The sequence below is a fragment of the Pristiophorus japonicus genome, chromosome 2 (assembly GCF_044704955.1).
Source record: "Pristiophorus japonicus isolate sPriJap1 chromosome 2, sPriJap1.hap1, whole genome shotgun sequence".
NCBI classification, from domain to species: Eukaryota; Metazoa; Chordata; class Chondrichthyes; family Pristiophoridae; genus Pristiophorus; species Pristiophorus japonicus.
The window spans coordinates 258,986,408-259,003,573 of record NC_091978.1 but is presented as its reverse complement, the minus strand read 5'-3'; the positions used below and the strand labels follow the sequence as shown (position 1 = coordinate 259,003,573).

The window sequence follows — 17,166 nt, the reverse complement described above, 5'->3', positions numbered from 1 at the left end:
GTCGAAGATCAGCCGCAAATGGTGGAGCGGGCTCGATGGGCCGTAAGGCACACTCCTGCTCCTATTTCTTGTGTTCTTATGTTCACTCATGCTAGTATTCCCTCCTCATGCTCACTACCTAAATCCCTGTGTGGAAAATTACTTTTCGTGTGAAGTCCTTTCAACATGTTGGTGTGACCACAGTTCCACTTACAAGTTATAGCTGTAAAAATTGAAACTGAAATGTGTGTCAGTGGGTAGCACTCGCACCTCGGAGTCAGAAGGTTGTGGGTTCAAGTCCCAGTCGAGACTTAAGCACAAAAATCTAACTTGATACTGCAGTGCAGTACTGAAGGAGTGCTGCACTGTCGGAGGTGCTGTCATTCGGATGAGACGTTAAACCGAGGCCAGGTCTGCTCTCAGATGGACGTAAAAGATCCCATGGCACTATTTCGAAGAGGAGCAGGGGAGTTATGCCCGATGTCCTGACCAATATTTATCCCTCAATCAACACAAGAAAAACAGATTATCTGGTCATTATCACATTGCTGTTTGTGAGAGCTTGCTGTGTGCAAATTGGTTGCCGCGTTTCCCAACAGTGACTACATGCCAAAAGTACAGCTACTTAATTGGCTGTAAAGCACTTTGAGACATCCAGTGGTCATGAAAGCACGATATAAATGCAAGTCGTTCTTTCTATTTTGGTACTGTCTGGTAAGCAAATAAAGCTAGGAGGTTTTTTTTTAAAAAAGTGCTTTGCATGGGAAGGCATTCAATGTACATCAGGTTGAAAAGAAGCACTTTGCCAATTTACTTGGTATAGGGAAATGTTGGGTACCCACATCGTAACAGTTCTTTCCAATCCTGCCAACTTCATTTGGACCTATGTCCTCTGGGCGGTACAAATGGCATATGCTTTGTAGGCATGCTACATTGATCTAAGAAAAGGGTCCCCTTCAACACACTTCCTGCAGCAGCAACTCCACTGCTGCATCTGTGACGTGAGGTATGCCTCTGGTGCACTGCTCCACCACTTGGCCAAGTACTCAGTTTTGTGCACATGTTTTTTTGCTGTACAATGGAAAGTTCAATTTAAATGGCTGCTGCAGGTTTTTTTAAAGTAGCAGCACAGAAAATCCTGTCTCCCATTGTAGATGCTCTCAGCAATAATCCTCTGTGTGGGCCGAGGCTCATATACAACGATCAAAAAGTGTTGTCAGGAATTATCGTGCAGGCAAATGACCATTCCAGTCCTGAGCACAGTTCCTGTAAAATCCACCCTCATATTGTCACTGTGGGCGGCATCACCTCAATAAGCAATAATGGCCCACCCCACCTTTATTATTATGTACCTGTGCACTCAGAGTCAAGATTTGTTTGTGTTAATTTCTCTTTGTGCCTATGGCACAAAAAGGAAGCATTTAGATAAATACCACATCCAGTCATTTTCCCATAAGCAAAGCTGACATCGTAACAGTTGCAACTTCATTCTCACACATTATTCAGTCAGATCCAACTTACTGATTAGCTGGATATGTTATTTAATGCCCGATATACATTCTCCGTTTCGGTGCCCTCTCTAAATTTGATCCAGATTTCATGCAACAGAATCTGAACTCTTCAGTATTGTCTGAAGAGGAGCAACAATCCTGACTTCAGATTATTTTAAGATGGAAAGCGCTTTCAGCCCAGCTGATTCTCATTATTGGAACAGACAGACCTGTGTAGGTGGACACAGGAATGTGAGCGACACTTATGCACGTGATATGGATGCCTCCCTATTATAGACCACTCAATGCTCAGTTAATAACAGAGAAGTCGAATCAGAAGCCTGTCTCCTAAATAAATAGAAAATAAACCATAGTTAGCTGAAAACCGAATGGTCCAACTTATCTGGTGATTTCTATTGCTCAAGAATTAAACATGCTAGCATAAATGAACTTTGACAAAATGACGAAACAAATAGAGGAGCCCATTTTACTGGAAGAGGGTTATATCTATTGCTCAATGAGAAAGTTAATTAAAGTGAATTGTTGACCACATATTAACTATTTGTTTTCCATGCTCCCTACAAGGCCAATAATGCCTTCCCAGTAGTGGTGGTAGAACTGCTGCTCTTCCACTCAGTTCAACACAGGCACATGCAGTGCCTGACTTCATGCTGCAATACAAGGTAGCTTATTTAAATATTAGCATGGTGCTCCTAACAAACACTGCATATTGCACAGGGAATGTGCAAAGAACACAACGGCAGAATTTCTGGTGCCAGTAGCTCTTAAAGGAGGGCTTGCTCAAAATTCCCAAAACTTTACAAGGAAGGATTATTGGGCTCCAGTTTCGGCCTGAGTTGCTCCTATTTTTTTGGAGCAACTAGCTTAGAATGGAGCATCTTAGAAATTGTAATTCTCGGCATTTAGTTTGCTCCAGTTCTAGTGAGTTAGAATAGTTTCATTGAAGAACAGATTTTTTTTTCCAAAAGGGAGTGTGTCCAGCCACTTACACTGTTTTGCAAGTTTAGGCAGCGAAAACTTACTCCAAATTAACTTAGAATGGAGTAAGTGTAGATTTTTGTACGCTCAGAAAAACCTTGCCTACACTTTAGGAATTAGGTGTAGGGAACAAGAGATAAGCGGGGGCGGGGAGGGAAGTTATGGAATTTTACAAGCATTTAACAGTTTCACTTCTACAAATAGAGTCATCCTGAATAATAAATGATAAATAAAGCAAATAAAAAATACGTTGAATTTTCCTACATGTCTGAAGCAGCATCAGCAGCCTTCGAGCTGCAAAGATTCAGGCCGTTCGGCCAGGGGACAGGAGCGGCGTCAGGCCACCCACAGCGACGGTGGCAGCAGCCTTCGAGCTGCGAAGATTCAGGCAGGCCGTTCGGCCAGGGGACAGGGGAGGCGTACAAAGCACCGGGAGAGAGAGCCAGCCAGCCAGCAAGTTTAAAAGTTTAATTTGTACTTCCAATTATGGGTGCTGCATTATCAACACCACGGATTATGCAATGGTTCTCCATCAATTCACCTCATAGGAGAGAATTGATTGGAGCTCACCGCATCAGGAACATCATAGCCCATAGGCTGATGGGCAGGAGACCTTACCCATGTTGGCAATATCGAGCCAGGCATTCGTACCTGGACATGAGCAAAGCTGATTGTGTCAAAAGGCTGCGTTTCCGCAGAGAAGTTGTCGTTGAGATCTGTGATATGCTGAGAGCAGATTTGCAGCCCAGAAGCAGAACATCGACTGCCTTGTCTGTTGAAGTGAAGGTAACAGCTGCACTTCCCTTCTATGCCTCGGGATCGTTTCAAGCTACAACTGGAGATGTGTGCACCATCTCAACGTGCAATACATGCCTGCGTTTACCAGGTCATGGCTGCACTGTATGCGCGGAGGAATTACTTCATCAAGTTCCCAATGACCGGCCAAGCATTGCATGACAGGGCTGTAGGCTTCTCCAGGATTGCTGGCTTCCCAAAGGTACAGGGCTGCATTGATTGTATCCACATCGCCTTGCAAGCACCTGTGGAGGATTCCGAGCAGTACAGAATAGAAAAGGTTTCCACTCCATTAATGTGCAGCTCGTATGTGACGACAAGCAGCGCATCATGTCAGTCAATGCGAGATACCCTGGCAGCACTCATGATGCGTTCATCCTACGCGACAGCGTTATATCTGACATGTTTGAGCAGCAGCCAGAAGGGCAGAGCTGGCGACTGGGAGACAAAGGGTACGGCCTGGCCACCTGGCTCATGACGCCCCTCCGCGTAACACGGACGGAAGCTGACCATCAATACAACATGGCGCACATTGCGACGCGCAGCATCATGGAGAGGACCATTGGCATCTTAAAACAGCGTTTCCGATGCCTGGATCATTCCATAGGCCACTTGCAATACTCTCCCAAGATTGTCGGTCAGTTCACTGTTGTGTGCTGCATGCTGCATAGCTTAGCCATCATGAGGCAGCAGGAGCTGGTAGTGGAACCAGAAGACCCACATGAGGGCCGAGTGCCTGATGATATTAATGTGGAAAAGCAGGATGAGGATGATGACGATCAGGAAAGCATGCAAGTGCCTGATGCCGGAGCACGAGGTCGGAGGAGGGCCATCCATCGTGCCCCTTTAACGATTGCTCGAGCCCTGCGCCAGCAGCTCATCCGTGAATGCTTCAATTACTGATGCCTGAGGGCTCTGCGACAACTGTTGCACATGGACATGTTTATTTTTTGGAGTTGTTCTTATGTTGTGTTGTGTTAATGGAACATGATTCAGTTTTAATGAAAAAATATTTTATTGAAAAGTTAACGTTAGTGTCATAAAATATTTGTTGTATCAAACTTTACTTTTTAATATGACTCCTTAAGATCACTTATAAACTTGTAAAGTTTCAAAAGTTACAAAACAATTTCAATGTGAAAAATCTTACACTCTTAAGATCACTTAAACTTCAAGGTTACTTTCAGGTGCAAAATTAAATAAGTTACAAAATGTGAGAGCATTTACACGATAAGATCACTTAAAAACCCTAAGATCACTTATAAGTTGTAAAGTTATAAAACAATTTCAATGTGAAAACATTACTACAGTTACATCAAGAACAAGAACAAAAGCAGCAAAGAAAGGCTGCAACCATCTCTGATCCACATCTTGGTGAACGTTCACTTCTTCATGGGGGTGGCATTTGATTGACCGGGCTGTGTGCCCTTATTGCAGCAGCTACCCAACCCAGGCCCTCCCTGATAGCCTGTGCCGTCACTTGCATGCCCTCCGACGACCTGTGCCGTCGCTTGCACTCACTCGGACATTCCCTCCCTCATTTCCAGTGTCACTACTGCTATTTCTCTCGTCACTACCGTTACCTCTTCACCCACTGCACTGACGCTGTCCACGAGTGATCGGGTAAGGTCATTGCTCTCCACACCCAAAGCCACAATCTGAGCCACATCTGTTGCACACTGCATTTCAGGAGAGCGTGTTTCCAATCTCCTTCTCCTCTGCCTCGCGGCACCACTTCAGCGGGAGGCGCAGGCTGGGACGGTGGGACCCTGGGTGTTCCAAACAGCACCACTCGAGTGGGAGCCGCGGGCCGGGATGCTGGGAGTTCCAAACAGCACCACTCGAGTGGGAGCCGCGGACTGGGACGGTGGGACCCTGGGTGTAAACTGCTGCATTACATCAGCAGTACCACTGGGACCCGCAATGTCGCAATCTGTGAAACCATGGAAGGTGGAACCAGAACCTATACAAGGGGTTGAAACACTGATGTCCGCTAATGTGGGCTCATAAATATTAATTTGGAAGGTCTGCCCTGAAGACATTTCAGTCATCACCTGCAGCCAACCTTGTTCTGGATCGTCCGCATCTGGTTCTTGTTCTGGATCTTCAGGATTGGCATCACCATTTTCTGCAAAATATATCAGAACAGTCAAATGTTTAGCAGCAGAGGAGGGGACAGGATGGATGGCATGAGTACTCTCACACATAGCAGGCCAGGCAGCAGGTTGACTTGAAGATCCACGATGCATTTTCAGGGCTTGCCCTCTCCCTCCCGTGTGGGCCCATCTTGTGCTGTACTGATTGCTTTTCTCCATGTACGACTCATCATAACAGCTACCCTCTGTTCCAAGGGTGTCAGTGGATGCAGATTTGGCACACCTCCTCCTGTTCGAGTTGTTTCCCTTTTGTTGTGGGCCAATTTCTTCTGCAAAGATTAAAATATAACTTTTTACACAGTGTCTTTTTCTGCAGGGTGGAACATATACAGAGAGTCACATTTACAATTACGATTCCATTGAAAAATGAAAATATTACTTACACTAACTACTTGACCAAGGTCGTGCCATTTCTTTTTACACTGGCTTCCAGGTCTCCTGCCAAGCACCACTGCGCAGTAATCTTCTGCAACTTGGTTCCAGCGTTTCTTCATTTCTTTGGGTGGCACTTTTATGCGACCTCTGTTGCTGGTATCCAGCGCCTCCCATTTCTGTTCAATGACATTAACTAATGTCTCCACTGCCTCATGCAAGAAATTCTTTGTTCTTGGTGGAAATTGTTCCATTGCTGTATTCAATTGACACTCTGATTTTTCAAAACACACAGTCCTTATTTTGCATGCACCTATGCAGCACTTGTTGTGAAAGTTTAGCAGCACTTACTGATTTCAGCAGTTGATTTCTTCAACAGTGCTGCTAAAAGCACTCCTTCAGGCACAAAAAAAAATCAGCAACTCACGCCTTTCCACAGCTCCACAAAACAAAACAGCACTTTTCCTGATGTACCTTTAAAAATGGCCGAGCGCCAATGTTTGTATCACGCTGTGCATGCACGCACGCTCCAGCGCGCATGCGCAGGGCTGCCGGCACAAAATCTATTTGTGAGCTAGCCGTTCTGAATGAGGCTTGAAACTTGCCCTCTAAGAGTCTAGGTTTAAGAGTCCCTCAAACTTAATTCTTGGCAAACTGCTGAACAGATCAAAATGTCAACAGGTAAACAGCAAAGCAGTACAGAAATAGATGCGAACACAACAGCTATTAGCCGCAAGGCACTCTCAATTGAAGAACTCTACATATGGGAAGGGGCTTCTCATGCAGCGCCCAGGTCAGACAGATGTGAAGTGCCTGCAGCACTGCGCAGGTGCAGCAAATACATCATGGGTCAATCTCCTAATTTGTATCAAATCTATGCCCATAACGAGCCAAGCACACGATAGGTACACAAGCCATTTGAGCACATTATTCCATGTCCTGCGCACTGTGTTTAATAGATGTCACAGCAGTGCTACAGGTGGCAAAAATAGCATTATTTTCAGCTTAAAGGATGCCTTTAAAGACGAACTAGTATGCTCAGTGTTTTCTGCAACAGCAAGACTTTCTGCAGTAGTTAAATTGCAACTGCACAAAATGAATGCCTACACCTCGTAAAACCCTAGTTATGGGTCATATCTTATAAAATGCAATACACCAATTCATGGGCTAATTCATCATAAATATAAAGAGCATGGTTGATATTTAAATAGGAAGACAAGGAGCGCTCTCTTGGGATTTCATTAAATAAATTCTTATATTTACTCCCACTATAAAAACACAGTCCTATAATTCATGACTTTGTTCAATATTTTACAAGAGTTTCTCTGCTGCATCAGCTAAGAGAGGGCACACTGCTGAACTCAGAATTAAATAACCATTAAAGCACATTTTACAGAATGAGAGGAGAGGGGTACAGGAGCATGTTCTTACACAAATTCCCAGATATTATTTTATAATTCCAGCTGATCTTCAGGCTGTAGAGATTTAATTTTTCAAATATTTACATTACACATTCAAAAGAATTAAAATACAGGCAACTCTCGATTATCCGGGTCCCTCAGGGATTAGGCTATGCCGGGTTAGACATTATAAAGTTAAAACCGATGCCTTCCCGAGCCGAAAGGACTCCGAACGCACTGGCCCGATGCCTTCCCGGGCCAAAATTTTAAATCCTGTTACAATGATTTGCCGTTAGATCCGTGTGCAGATAATCAAGAGTTGCCTGCACAACATAAATTGGATAAAGAGCTTGAATCTGCATAGAGAAATCTAATAAGCTTGTGCTTTCTTTCCTCCAATTCATGTTGTGTATTTTTAGATTCCTTTAAAAGATGCAGGTACGAATAGTTCCCAGGCTAAGAATCAAATTAATTTAATGAGGAATACAGAACTGAGAACAGTGTGACAGAATCTTTACAATGCTGCCCAGTACCATAGACTAATATTTATACAATTAAAACTATTTGATACATAAATTATTTTCTTCAAAAAGATGGATTTGTATTGCAGTTACTGAAATGAACCAGATGTGCTGCTCATAGGCAATCTGTTTGGTTAGAAGTGGAGGATTCTTCAGTGACTTGAGAGAATTCAAATCTCTTACTGTCCCAAGGTTTGAATTTTTTTAGAGAACCATTTTTCAAACCACAGTTTCAAAAATAGTAGACAAGATCAGCCATGGTCGAACTGAATGGCAGTGCAGGAACAAGGAGTTGAATGGCCTACTCCTGTTCCTAAATGCCACCAACATCATTAACAGGAAGGAGGCAAGAATGTGGAAACATTATTCATCTCTAAACCAAAGACATCTGCAGGGTAATTTTACCCCTCAGGGCAGGTTCTGGGTTAAGAAAGGGAAACCTGATCCCAACTCCCGGTTTTAGTGGAGGCGGGTTGGGGGTGAGCAACCAATCTACTCTGGGGGGGGGGGGGTCCTTAAAATATTTTAAGGAAGCTATGTGCCTCCATTTTAAGTCATGTTTTATTTTGAACTTCTGCAGGCCGGGTTTCCCAGGACTCAGGAAACTTGACAGATGAAAGAGGACGAGAAAGAGGGGATGCATGGGGCAAGTCTTTATTGCATTACTTGTGGACCAGGAGGTACACGAGTGCTTACCCCGACCCACCAAGCTTACCTTTCAAACACCCCACACACAGCCGAGCAACCTCCTCCCCGCCCCACAAGGTTACATCTCCCCCCCCTACGGTCAACTACCTGCTATCCACTCCCCGGCTGCTTCCTATCCCAACAGACGGTCTGTCTGGCTGGCTGTCGGGTGGAAAACATGTTGAGATAATTTAAAACAGTTCCTGCTGCACATGCGGGATGCCCTTCCTGGGTTTCCCATCTGCAAATCTTCCCCCATTCTCTTTCCGGCTCAGCGTTATTATTGGGGCCTTGGTTTCCTAGAAATTATTTATTTGGAAGCTGACTTTAATGTGGAACGTCAATATTCAATCCTTTTGAAAACTGTAAAAGAAATATATTCTGAAATTAACCTATATTAGGAAGTCAGCAAATACAAATCTTCAAGCATCTGTTAAATTCAATACAGAATGATATTGGTCAAGTAATTAATGTAAGTAATATTTTCATTTATTCATTGGAATTGCAATTGTAAATGTGACCAGCTGTATATGTCTCACTCAGAAGAAAGACACCCTCTCTAAAAGTTTGCATTGTAACTTTTGCAGAGGAAGGTGGCACATAATAAAAGGGAAAGAACTGTAACAGGAGGAGGCCTGACAAATCTGCACCCACTGACACCCTTGGAAGAGAGGGTCGCTGCTTTGATGGGTCCTGCCTGGAGAAAAGCAATCAGTACTGCACAAGCTGGGCCCACTTTCGGGAGAGAGGGCAAGTCCTGCAAATTCGTAGTGGCCCTTCAAATCAACCTGCTGCCTGGCCTGCGATGTGTGAGCCTATTTATGCCACCTACCCTGCCCCCTTCTCTGCTGCTAACCATTTGACTGTTCTGTTATATTTTGCAGATCTGGAGGCCAACCCTGACAAGGCAGATGATTCAGACGAGGATGAGCCTGAAGAGGAGAACATCTCCCAATCCCACCCTCCAGACCAAGAACATGGGCGGGGCGGGGAAAGAGAAAGAGGGGGATGGAGCTGGATGAAGCTCCCACTGTTGCACTGAATATAGAGGAAGTGCCGCTCATGGAAGTGCCAGCCCCTTCCGTGACTAGTGGTTTGAGTGTTGGTGGGACATTCCATGGTTTCCCCCTTCAGAGGTTGCGGGTCCCAGTGGTGTGGTGCGAGCCACATCCATGGGGAGGGAGAGGAAGGAGAGCTCAGCCACGCTCTCTTGAGATGCAGGATGTAAACTTAAAGTGAAATTTGAAACAAGAATAATTTTATTAAAATTAAGTTATTGTAAACTTTTGAATAAAATATATTTTACATTAAAATTGAACTATGTTCCATGAACACAGAACAACATTATGGAACAGCTCCAAACAGTAAATATGTCCATGTGGAATAGTTGTCGCTGAGCCCTCAGGGTCTCCTCTCTTCCCCCCCCCCCTCCCCATTGAGTCTTGTGATCTCTCTCTGCCTCCCCCTCCCCCTCCCCGGTCTACAAGCTGTAAGATCGGCTATCTCTCCCTCCCCGGGATACAAGCCGTAAAGATCACCCATTTCTCTCCCTCCTCCTCCCCGGGCTACAAGCCGTAAGATCGGCTATCCCTCCTCTCCTCTCCACTCCGCCCCCACACCCTGTTTTGTAGCCGAACCCCAAGCCGCTATGTCCGGACGTGTGGCCGATTCTGCCGGCCAAACCTACAACCCTCCAGGCCTTCAAGATGTTCGCTGGTGGCGTACGAGTGATTAAAAGAGAAAACTTGTGAAATCCAACAAATTTACACTTCTACGTTGACAGGTAAAAAAAAAAGTTGAACTTTATTATTGATTTTGACAGTGTTCTTGACTCCCTCCAAAATCTTCGATTTAAAAACAATGGTATCTTTCAGCGCAGATTTGTGAATGTGCGCTGGTTTTCTTAACTCACCAGAAGGTTTTTCGTGAGTGGTCAGATACGCCAACGTAATAGAAAGAAATGTTGGCCAAACTACGAACAACTGAAAAAACCGGCGCAGACATGAGGGAATGCCCTGTCCCATGATGCCAAAAAAAACTGGCCGAGAAAAGTCGTTACTAAGTCAGTCACGCCGGCACAGATAGCAGGAGGAAAGTTTGAAAAAAGTATATATACGCCAAAAAATTTGATTCAATACACCAAAAAAAGCAGCCTACTCCAAAAAAAAACGGCGCAAATCACTGGGGAAAATTGAGCCCCCTCTGCTGCACACTATGAACTCATACTGTTGCATTAAAGTGACTTATTTTGAAAGTAAATATGAGAACACAAGAACATAAGAAATAGGAGTAGGCAGCCATTCAGCCCCTCAAGCTTGCTCCGCCATTCAATGAGATCATGGCTGAACTTCTACCTCAACTCCACTTTCCTGCACTGTCCCCATATCTCTTGGTTCCCAAAAATCTATCAATCTCGGTCTTGAATATATTCATAGACTGAGGCACCACAGCCCTCTGTGGTAGAGAATTCTAAAGATACGCAGCCCTCTGAGTAAAAAAGTTTCTCCTCATCTCAGTCCTACATGGTCAACCCCTTATTCTGAGACTGTAACCCCTGGTTACTAGACTCCCCGGACAGAGGAAACATCCTCCCTGCATCTGCCCGGTCAAGCCTTGTAAGAATTTTGTATGTTTCAATGAGATCACCTCTCATTCTTCTAAACTTTAGAGAATATAGGTCTAGTCTACTCAATCTCTCCTCATAGGACAATCCCTCATCTCAGGAATCAGTCTGGTGAACCTTCGTTGTATTCCCTCTATGGCAAGTATATCCTTCCTTAGGTAAGGAGACCAAAACTGTACACAATAATCCAGGTGCGGTCTCACCAGGGCCAGGTCCTTCATTGAAACATGTGAACTCATCGAAGCAATTCATCTTCATTCGAGGGACTGTCTTTGATAATGATATAATTGCAAAATGACATCTTTACTTTTATACTCAAATCCTCTTGTAACAAAGGCCAACATATCATTTGCTTTCTTAATTCTTACCTGCATGTTAATTTTCAGTGATTCGTGTACAAGGACACCCAAGTCCCTTTGTACAGCAACATTTCCTAATCTCGCACCGTTCAAAAAAACTATGCTTTTCTATTTTTTCTATCAAAGTGGATAACATCACATGTCTCCACATTATATTCCATTTGCCATGTTCTTGTCCTTTCACTTAGCCTGTCTATATCTCCCTGAAGCCTCTTTGCATCCTCCTCACAACTTACATTCCCCACCTAGCATTCTAACATCAGCAAACTTAGATATATTACATTTGATTCCCTCATCCAAATCATTGATATAGATTGTGAATAGCTGGGGCCCAAGCACCGATCCTTGCAGCACCCCACTAGTTACAGTCTGCCAACCCGAAAATGACCTGTTTATTCCTACTCTGTTTTCTGTCCATTAACCAATTCTCAATCCATGTTTGTATATTACCCACAGCTCCATTTTAGGGCAATATACTAGCATGGATTGAGGATTGGTTAACAGCCCTAATTTTGTTCAATAACCTCTTGTGTGTCACCTTATCGAATGCCTTCTGAAAATCCAAATACACCACATCCATTGGTTCCCCCTTATCTATTCTGTTAGTTACAACCTATTCGTCAAACATGATTTCCCTTTCATAAATCCGTGTTGACTCTGCCCAAACCGATTATTATTTTCCAAATGGTCTGTAGGTCCCCATTTTCTCTCTCGCTCCTTTCTTAAATAGCAGGTTACTATCTTCCAATCTGCAGGAACCTTTCTAGAATCTATGGAATTTTGGAAGATGACAGCCAATATATTATTTCTCTTTCTGCATTTCTTGACAATCAGGCAGAATAACAGGGCATATTGTGCTTATAAATAGCAACCTTAACATCACTTGCAATTGCTTCCAAATCCATCATCTACAGTTCTGGGTCATTCAACACCCGAGATAGTACTGCATTTTATCTCTACCATTTGCATCCTGACCAATGCTAAAAAGTGTCTAAATTAATCACATTACAGAAACTATATTTTACTTGGCAGTACTAAATAGGCAAATAAATAACACTGCTACCATTCCACCTTCAAAGCCAAGGCTAGCAGTTTCAAAAAGCATCAAGGTGGAGGTACCAAGAAGGTGGAGGTCACTCACAACAATAGCATCCTGCAAAACATCTGGTACCAGACTAAGTTTAGAAAGGGGTGGGGAAAAAAAATCAAAACACAAGTCATGTATACAGTAAAATTCAGCAACACTGCTGGACAGCAGTTGGCTTAGTTTCTACTTCAAATCCATGTTTTTCTGTTTCATTTCTGTAGCATTGGGCTCCTGCTTAATTCACTTACAAATTATTTTTAGCTGCAGCACACTTTCAATGAAGTAACTGGACTTCACATCTCAATTCTCTAACATTCTCCCAAGTTAAAACAGTTTTCCCAGTTGCCAGCTTTCGTGAATCTGGTAACTTTACTATCTGGTTGCAGCCAGCTGTGCTAGTGGATCAGGAGCCGGTACCACCAGCAGCTCCAATGTACCGGGGAGCAGTAGGGCTTCACCCATTCACCCTGCAAATTAAGCATCAACCACACTTCTGGTTTTAGTACAGCTGGCACTAAACACAGTTCACAATAGGGCAAAATATACATGGTCTGTGGAATGAAGGTTTCGATAAGCTTTGATAGGATTATATAATCCTTTCAGCAAACAATGCTCTAGTTAGCCTACATCCAAAACTTCCCCTCAACATAAATAGTTGATTGCATAAATATTCTTTGCACTTGTAATACACAACCTCTTGAAAATATTGCCTTAAAAATCATAGAATTACAGCATAGAAAGAGACCATTGATCCAATAGGCCTGTGTTATCTCATAAAGAGTTCTCCATTTAGCCCCAAGCCTGTGCCCTTTATCCCCGTAACCTAACCCCTTATATTTTCCTTTTTTCAACAACTATGGATTCACAGTCCCAACAATCTCAAACTTTGTTCATGGCACAAAAGTAGGACTTTTGAGAAATAAGGAGGACTGTGAAATATTTCAGGAAGACAAGAGACAGTTAGGAGGTAGATGCAATTTAAAATGGAGAAGTGAGGGGCAATACATTTTGGGGGAAAAAAAACACACAAGGAATGTGAGTGTACATTTAACGGAAAGCAATTGAAGGGTGTGGATGAACAGAGGCACCTAAAGATTCGAATATATAATCCCTTGAAAGTGCATGTACAGGAAGCTAAAGCCATTAAAAAAAATAGAATTCTAAGTTTCATAATAGGGGCCTAGATTACAAGAAGAACGATGTTCCGATTAATTTATTTTGAAGAATTGATTAGTCGGCAGTTAATACACTGGGTGTAGTTCTGGACACTCATTATAGAAAGGACATGGAAGCCACCGAGATCGAACAGCTTAGATCAACCAATATGATACCAGGGATTGGAAATTATAGTCAGGAGGAAAGACTCAAAAAAAAACTGGGACTATTTCTCTTGAACAGAAAAAGCCAAGAGGAGATTTAAAGTGTTTTAAAATGAAAATGGGGTTTTTAGAGTGAATAGGGAAAGACTATTTCCTTTGGTTGGTGAGTCAGTGACAAGGGATTATCAGTTTAAAATAGAGCGTTTCATACTTTGCGACTGGGAGTGGCTGTAGCAGAACACATTATGGGGGAGAAATTTGCAACATTTGCACCTCCGGCTAGCACAAACGATTTCTCACCTGGGGGGCAGGGCAGCTACAGCCTTTGGGCTTCAGTCCACTTGCGGGGTGAAAATTAAAGGGGAGGTGCGTGGCGCCATTTTGTTTAAATCGCTGACTTACTGGTCCGGCCTTTTGTTGAAGATTTTGCGGGGTCTGTGCCACCATGTTGCAACCCAGCACTCCACTTCTGTGCCAGACTGCTGCCATGGCACCTCACTCCCCGGATGAGAAGAGATGGCTCCTCGCCCCAATGCAGAGCTTGCAGCGTGCCTTCCCTTTTAACGGAAGGGGAGGGCCCTATTCTCCCACCAGTGCTACGCGACGTCCTGGTTCCGCTCCCAAGAGGAAGTGGAGTGCCCGGGACCGGTAACCTCAATTTTGCAGTTGAGGCGGGACTTCCGCACTGCACGTTGAACATCCCGCCTCACCTCAGTTACTGCCCCCAAACGGGGCGTTACTGTATTTCAGCCCCTATATCTTTTAAGGGGAAATTGGATAAATATTTGAAGCAGAGAAAGATGCAGAGTTATGGGATAGTGTGGGGAAGTGGGAATAGTTCTAGATTGCACAAGAAAAGATCCAGCACAGACAATAAGCTGAATGATATCCTTCTATACTGTAAACTTCTATGGCTCTAGCAATGCGCTCCATTATTTTGTCAAACAGTTCTATTGAATTTGCCTGTCACAACTTGCCTTTTTTAAATCCATGTTGGCTATACTTAAATAACCTTCGTCTATACAGGTAAGCATTAATTTTATCCCATAATATTATAGCTTCTACAAGCTTATCCATTACCAATGGTATTCTAATGGAGCTATAAGTTACCCTGCTTATCCCTTTATACTTTCATGAACAGATGTGCTATAAACCTCCAGCACAACTTGTATATCAAGACAGGAAATATAATTTGGTCAGAACCTCTATTTTCTCTCTGAATTCTCATCATTCTAGAATGCACACCATCAGGGCCAAGTGACTTTTCCATTTTTAGTTCCACCAACTTATTCAGTACCAGTTCACCATTTATAACAACCCTATGCATTTGCTCCATCTCCTCCTTGCAATATAGTCTGACATTTGCAGTGACGTGGGAACCACAATGTTTATCTTTACATTTTTGCACTACAACCTTTTCAGATACACAGAACTTGCAACAGAAATCCAGGGTCAGTACCCGACGCGACTCTATTCGAGAAGTGGTCCAAGACTGCCTTGGGGCGTAATCCTACCACTTCGGTTTCACACTGAAGGACGATTTTCTGAAATGGATGCTCTTGGCATGAGGCTTCAGAAATGAATGGAAAATAGTGGGGAGCACACCAGTGAGTTCCTGTACGCAATCCCAGTGTTGAGCCTCTGCGCCAGGAGCATGCAATTGGAAAATCAGCTCTTTAGAATTCTAGTGTAGTATCAAACGGAGTTTAAAGTGTGGTTGGGGTCGGGGGGGGGGGTAGTCCCATGGACCTCAAGGGCACCTTTTTAAACCAACCTAACTAAACATTTAAATGTTTAGATAGTTGCAGACACTACTGCCTACACTTTAGATTATTTTAGATCTGGTAATGTGTAATGAGACTGGGTTAATTAATGATCTCATAGTAAAGGATCCTCTTGGGAAGAGTGATCATAGCATGGTAGAATTTCAAATTCAGTTGAGCGTGAAAAAGCTAGGTCTTAAACTAGTGTCCTGAACTTAAATAAAAGCAATTACAAAGGTATGAAGGCAAAGTTGGCTAAAGTGGACTGGGAAAATATATTAAAGGGCAAAACCGTAGATAAGCAGTGGCAAACATTTAAGGAGATATTCCATAACTCTCATCAAAGATATATTCCAATGAGAAAGAAAGACTCCAAGAGAAGGATGAACCCTCTGTGGCTAACTAAGGAAGTAAAGGATGATATCAAACTGAAATCAAAAGCATATAATGTTGCAAAGAATAGTGGAAGGCCAGAGAATTGGGAAATTTTTAGAAACCAGTAAAAGACGACTAAAAAAATAAGACCGAAGATAGTTTGAGAGTAAACTGGCAAGAAATATAAAAAGACAGTAAGAGCTTCTATAGGTATATATAAAGGAAGAGAGTAGCTAAAGTAAACGTTGGCCCCTTGGAGGATGAGACTGAGGAATTAATAATAGGGAACAGGAAAATGGCAGAAACTTTGAACAACTATTTTGTATCCGTTTTCACGGTAGAAGACACTAAAAGCATCCCATTAATTGATCATCAAGAGCTATTGGGAGGGGGGGAACTTAAAACAATCACTATCACCAGAGAAAAAGTATTCGGTAAACTAATGGGACTAAAGGCAGACAAGTCCCCTGGACCTGATGGTTAAAAGAAGTGGCTGCAGAGATAGTGGATGCATTGGTTGTAATCTAACAAAATTCCCTGGATTCTGGAGAGGTCCCAGCAGATTGGAAAACCGCAAATGTAATGCCTCTATTTAAACAAAGGAGGAAGACAGAAAGCAGGAAACTATAGACTAGTTAGCCTAACATGTGTCATTGGGAAAATGTTGGAGTCCATTATTAAGGAAGTAGTAGCAGGATATTTAGAAAATCATAATATAGTCAGTCAGAGTCAGCATGGTTTTATGAAAGGAAAATCATTTGACTAATTTGCTGGAGTTCTTTGAGGATGTAATGAGCTGCGTGGATAAAGTGGAACCAGTAGATGTCGTGCAGTTGGATTTCCAGAAGGCAGTTCTGCTACAACTGTACAGGGTATTGGTGAGGCCACATCAGGAGTACTGCGTATAGTTTTGATCTCTGTATTTAAGGATATACTTGCATTGGAGGCTGTTCAGAGAAGGTTCACTAGGTTGATTCCGGAGATGAGGGGGTTGATTTATGAGGATAGGTTGAGTAGGTTGAGCCTATACAGAGTGGAGTTCAGAAGAATGAGGTGATCTTTTTGAAATTTCTTCTCTGAGGGTTGTAAATCTATGGAATTCTCTGCCCCAGAGAGCTGTGGAGTCATTGAATATATTTAAGACGGAGGTAGACAGATTTTTGAGCGATAAGGGAATAAAGGGTTATGGGGAGCAGGCAGGAAAATGGAGCAGAGTCCATGATCAGATCAGCCATGATCTT

General features: G+C 43.1%; 1 protein-coding gene across 3 annotated transcripts in view; it reads right to left on the bottom strand.

Annotated features, from left to right (window-relative positions):
• elovl6 (ELOVL fatty acid elongase 6) overlaps positions 1-17,166 on the bottom strand; it is a 208,445-nt gene that overhangs the window by 153,994 nt on the left and 37,285 nt on the right. Inside the window, exon 1 of one of the 3 annotated variants that reach the window (XM_070871274.1) lies at positions 5,318-5,386. The exons of the other annotated variants lie outside the window; for them this stretch is intronic. Coding sequence (XP_070727375.1) covers positions 5,318-5,382 — 65 coding nt within the window. The 5' untranslated portion in view covers positions 5,383-5,386. Of the gene's footprint in view, positions 1-5,317; positions 5,387-17,166 lie in introns of those variants that run through there. 3 annotated transcript variants of the gene reach the window in all.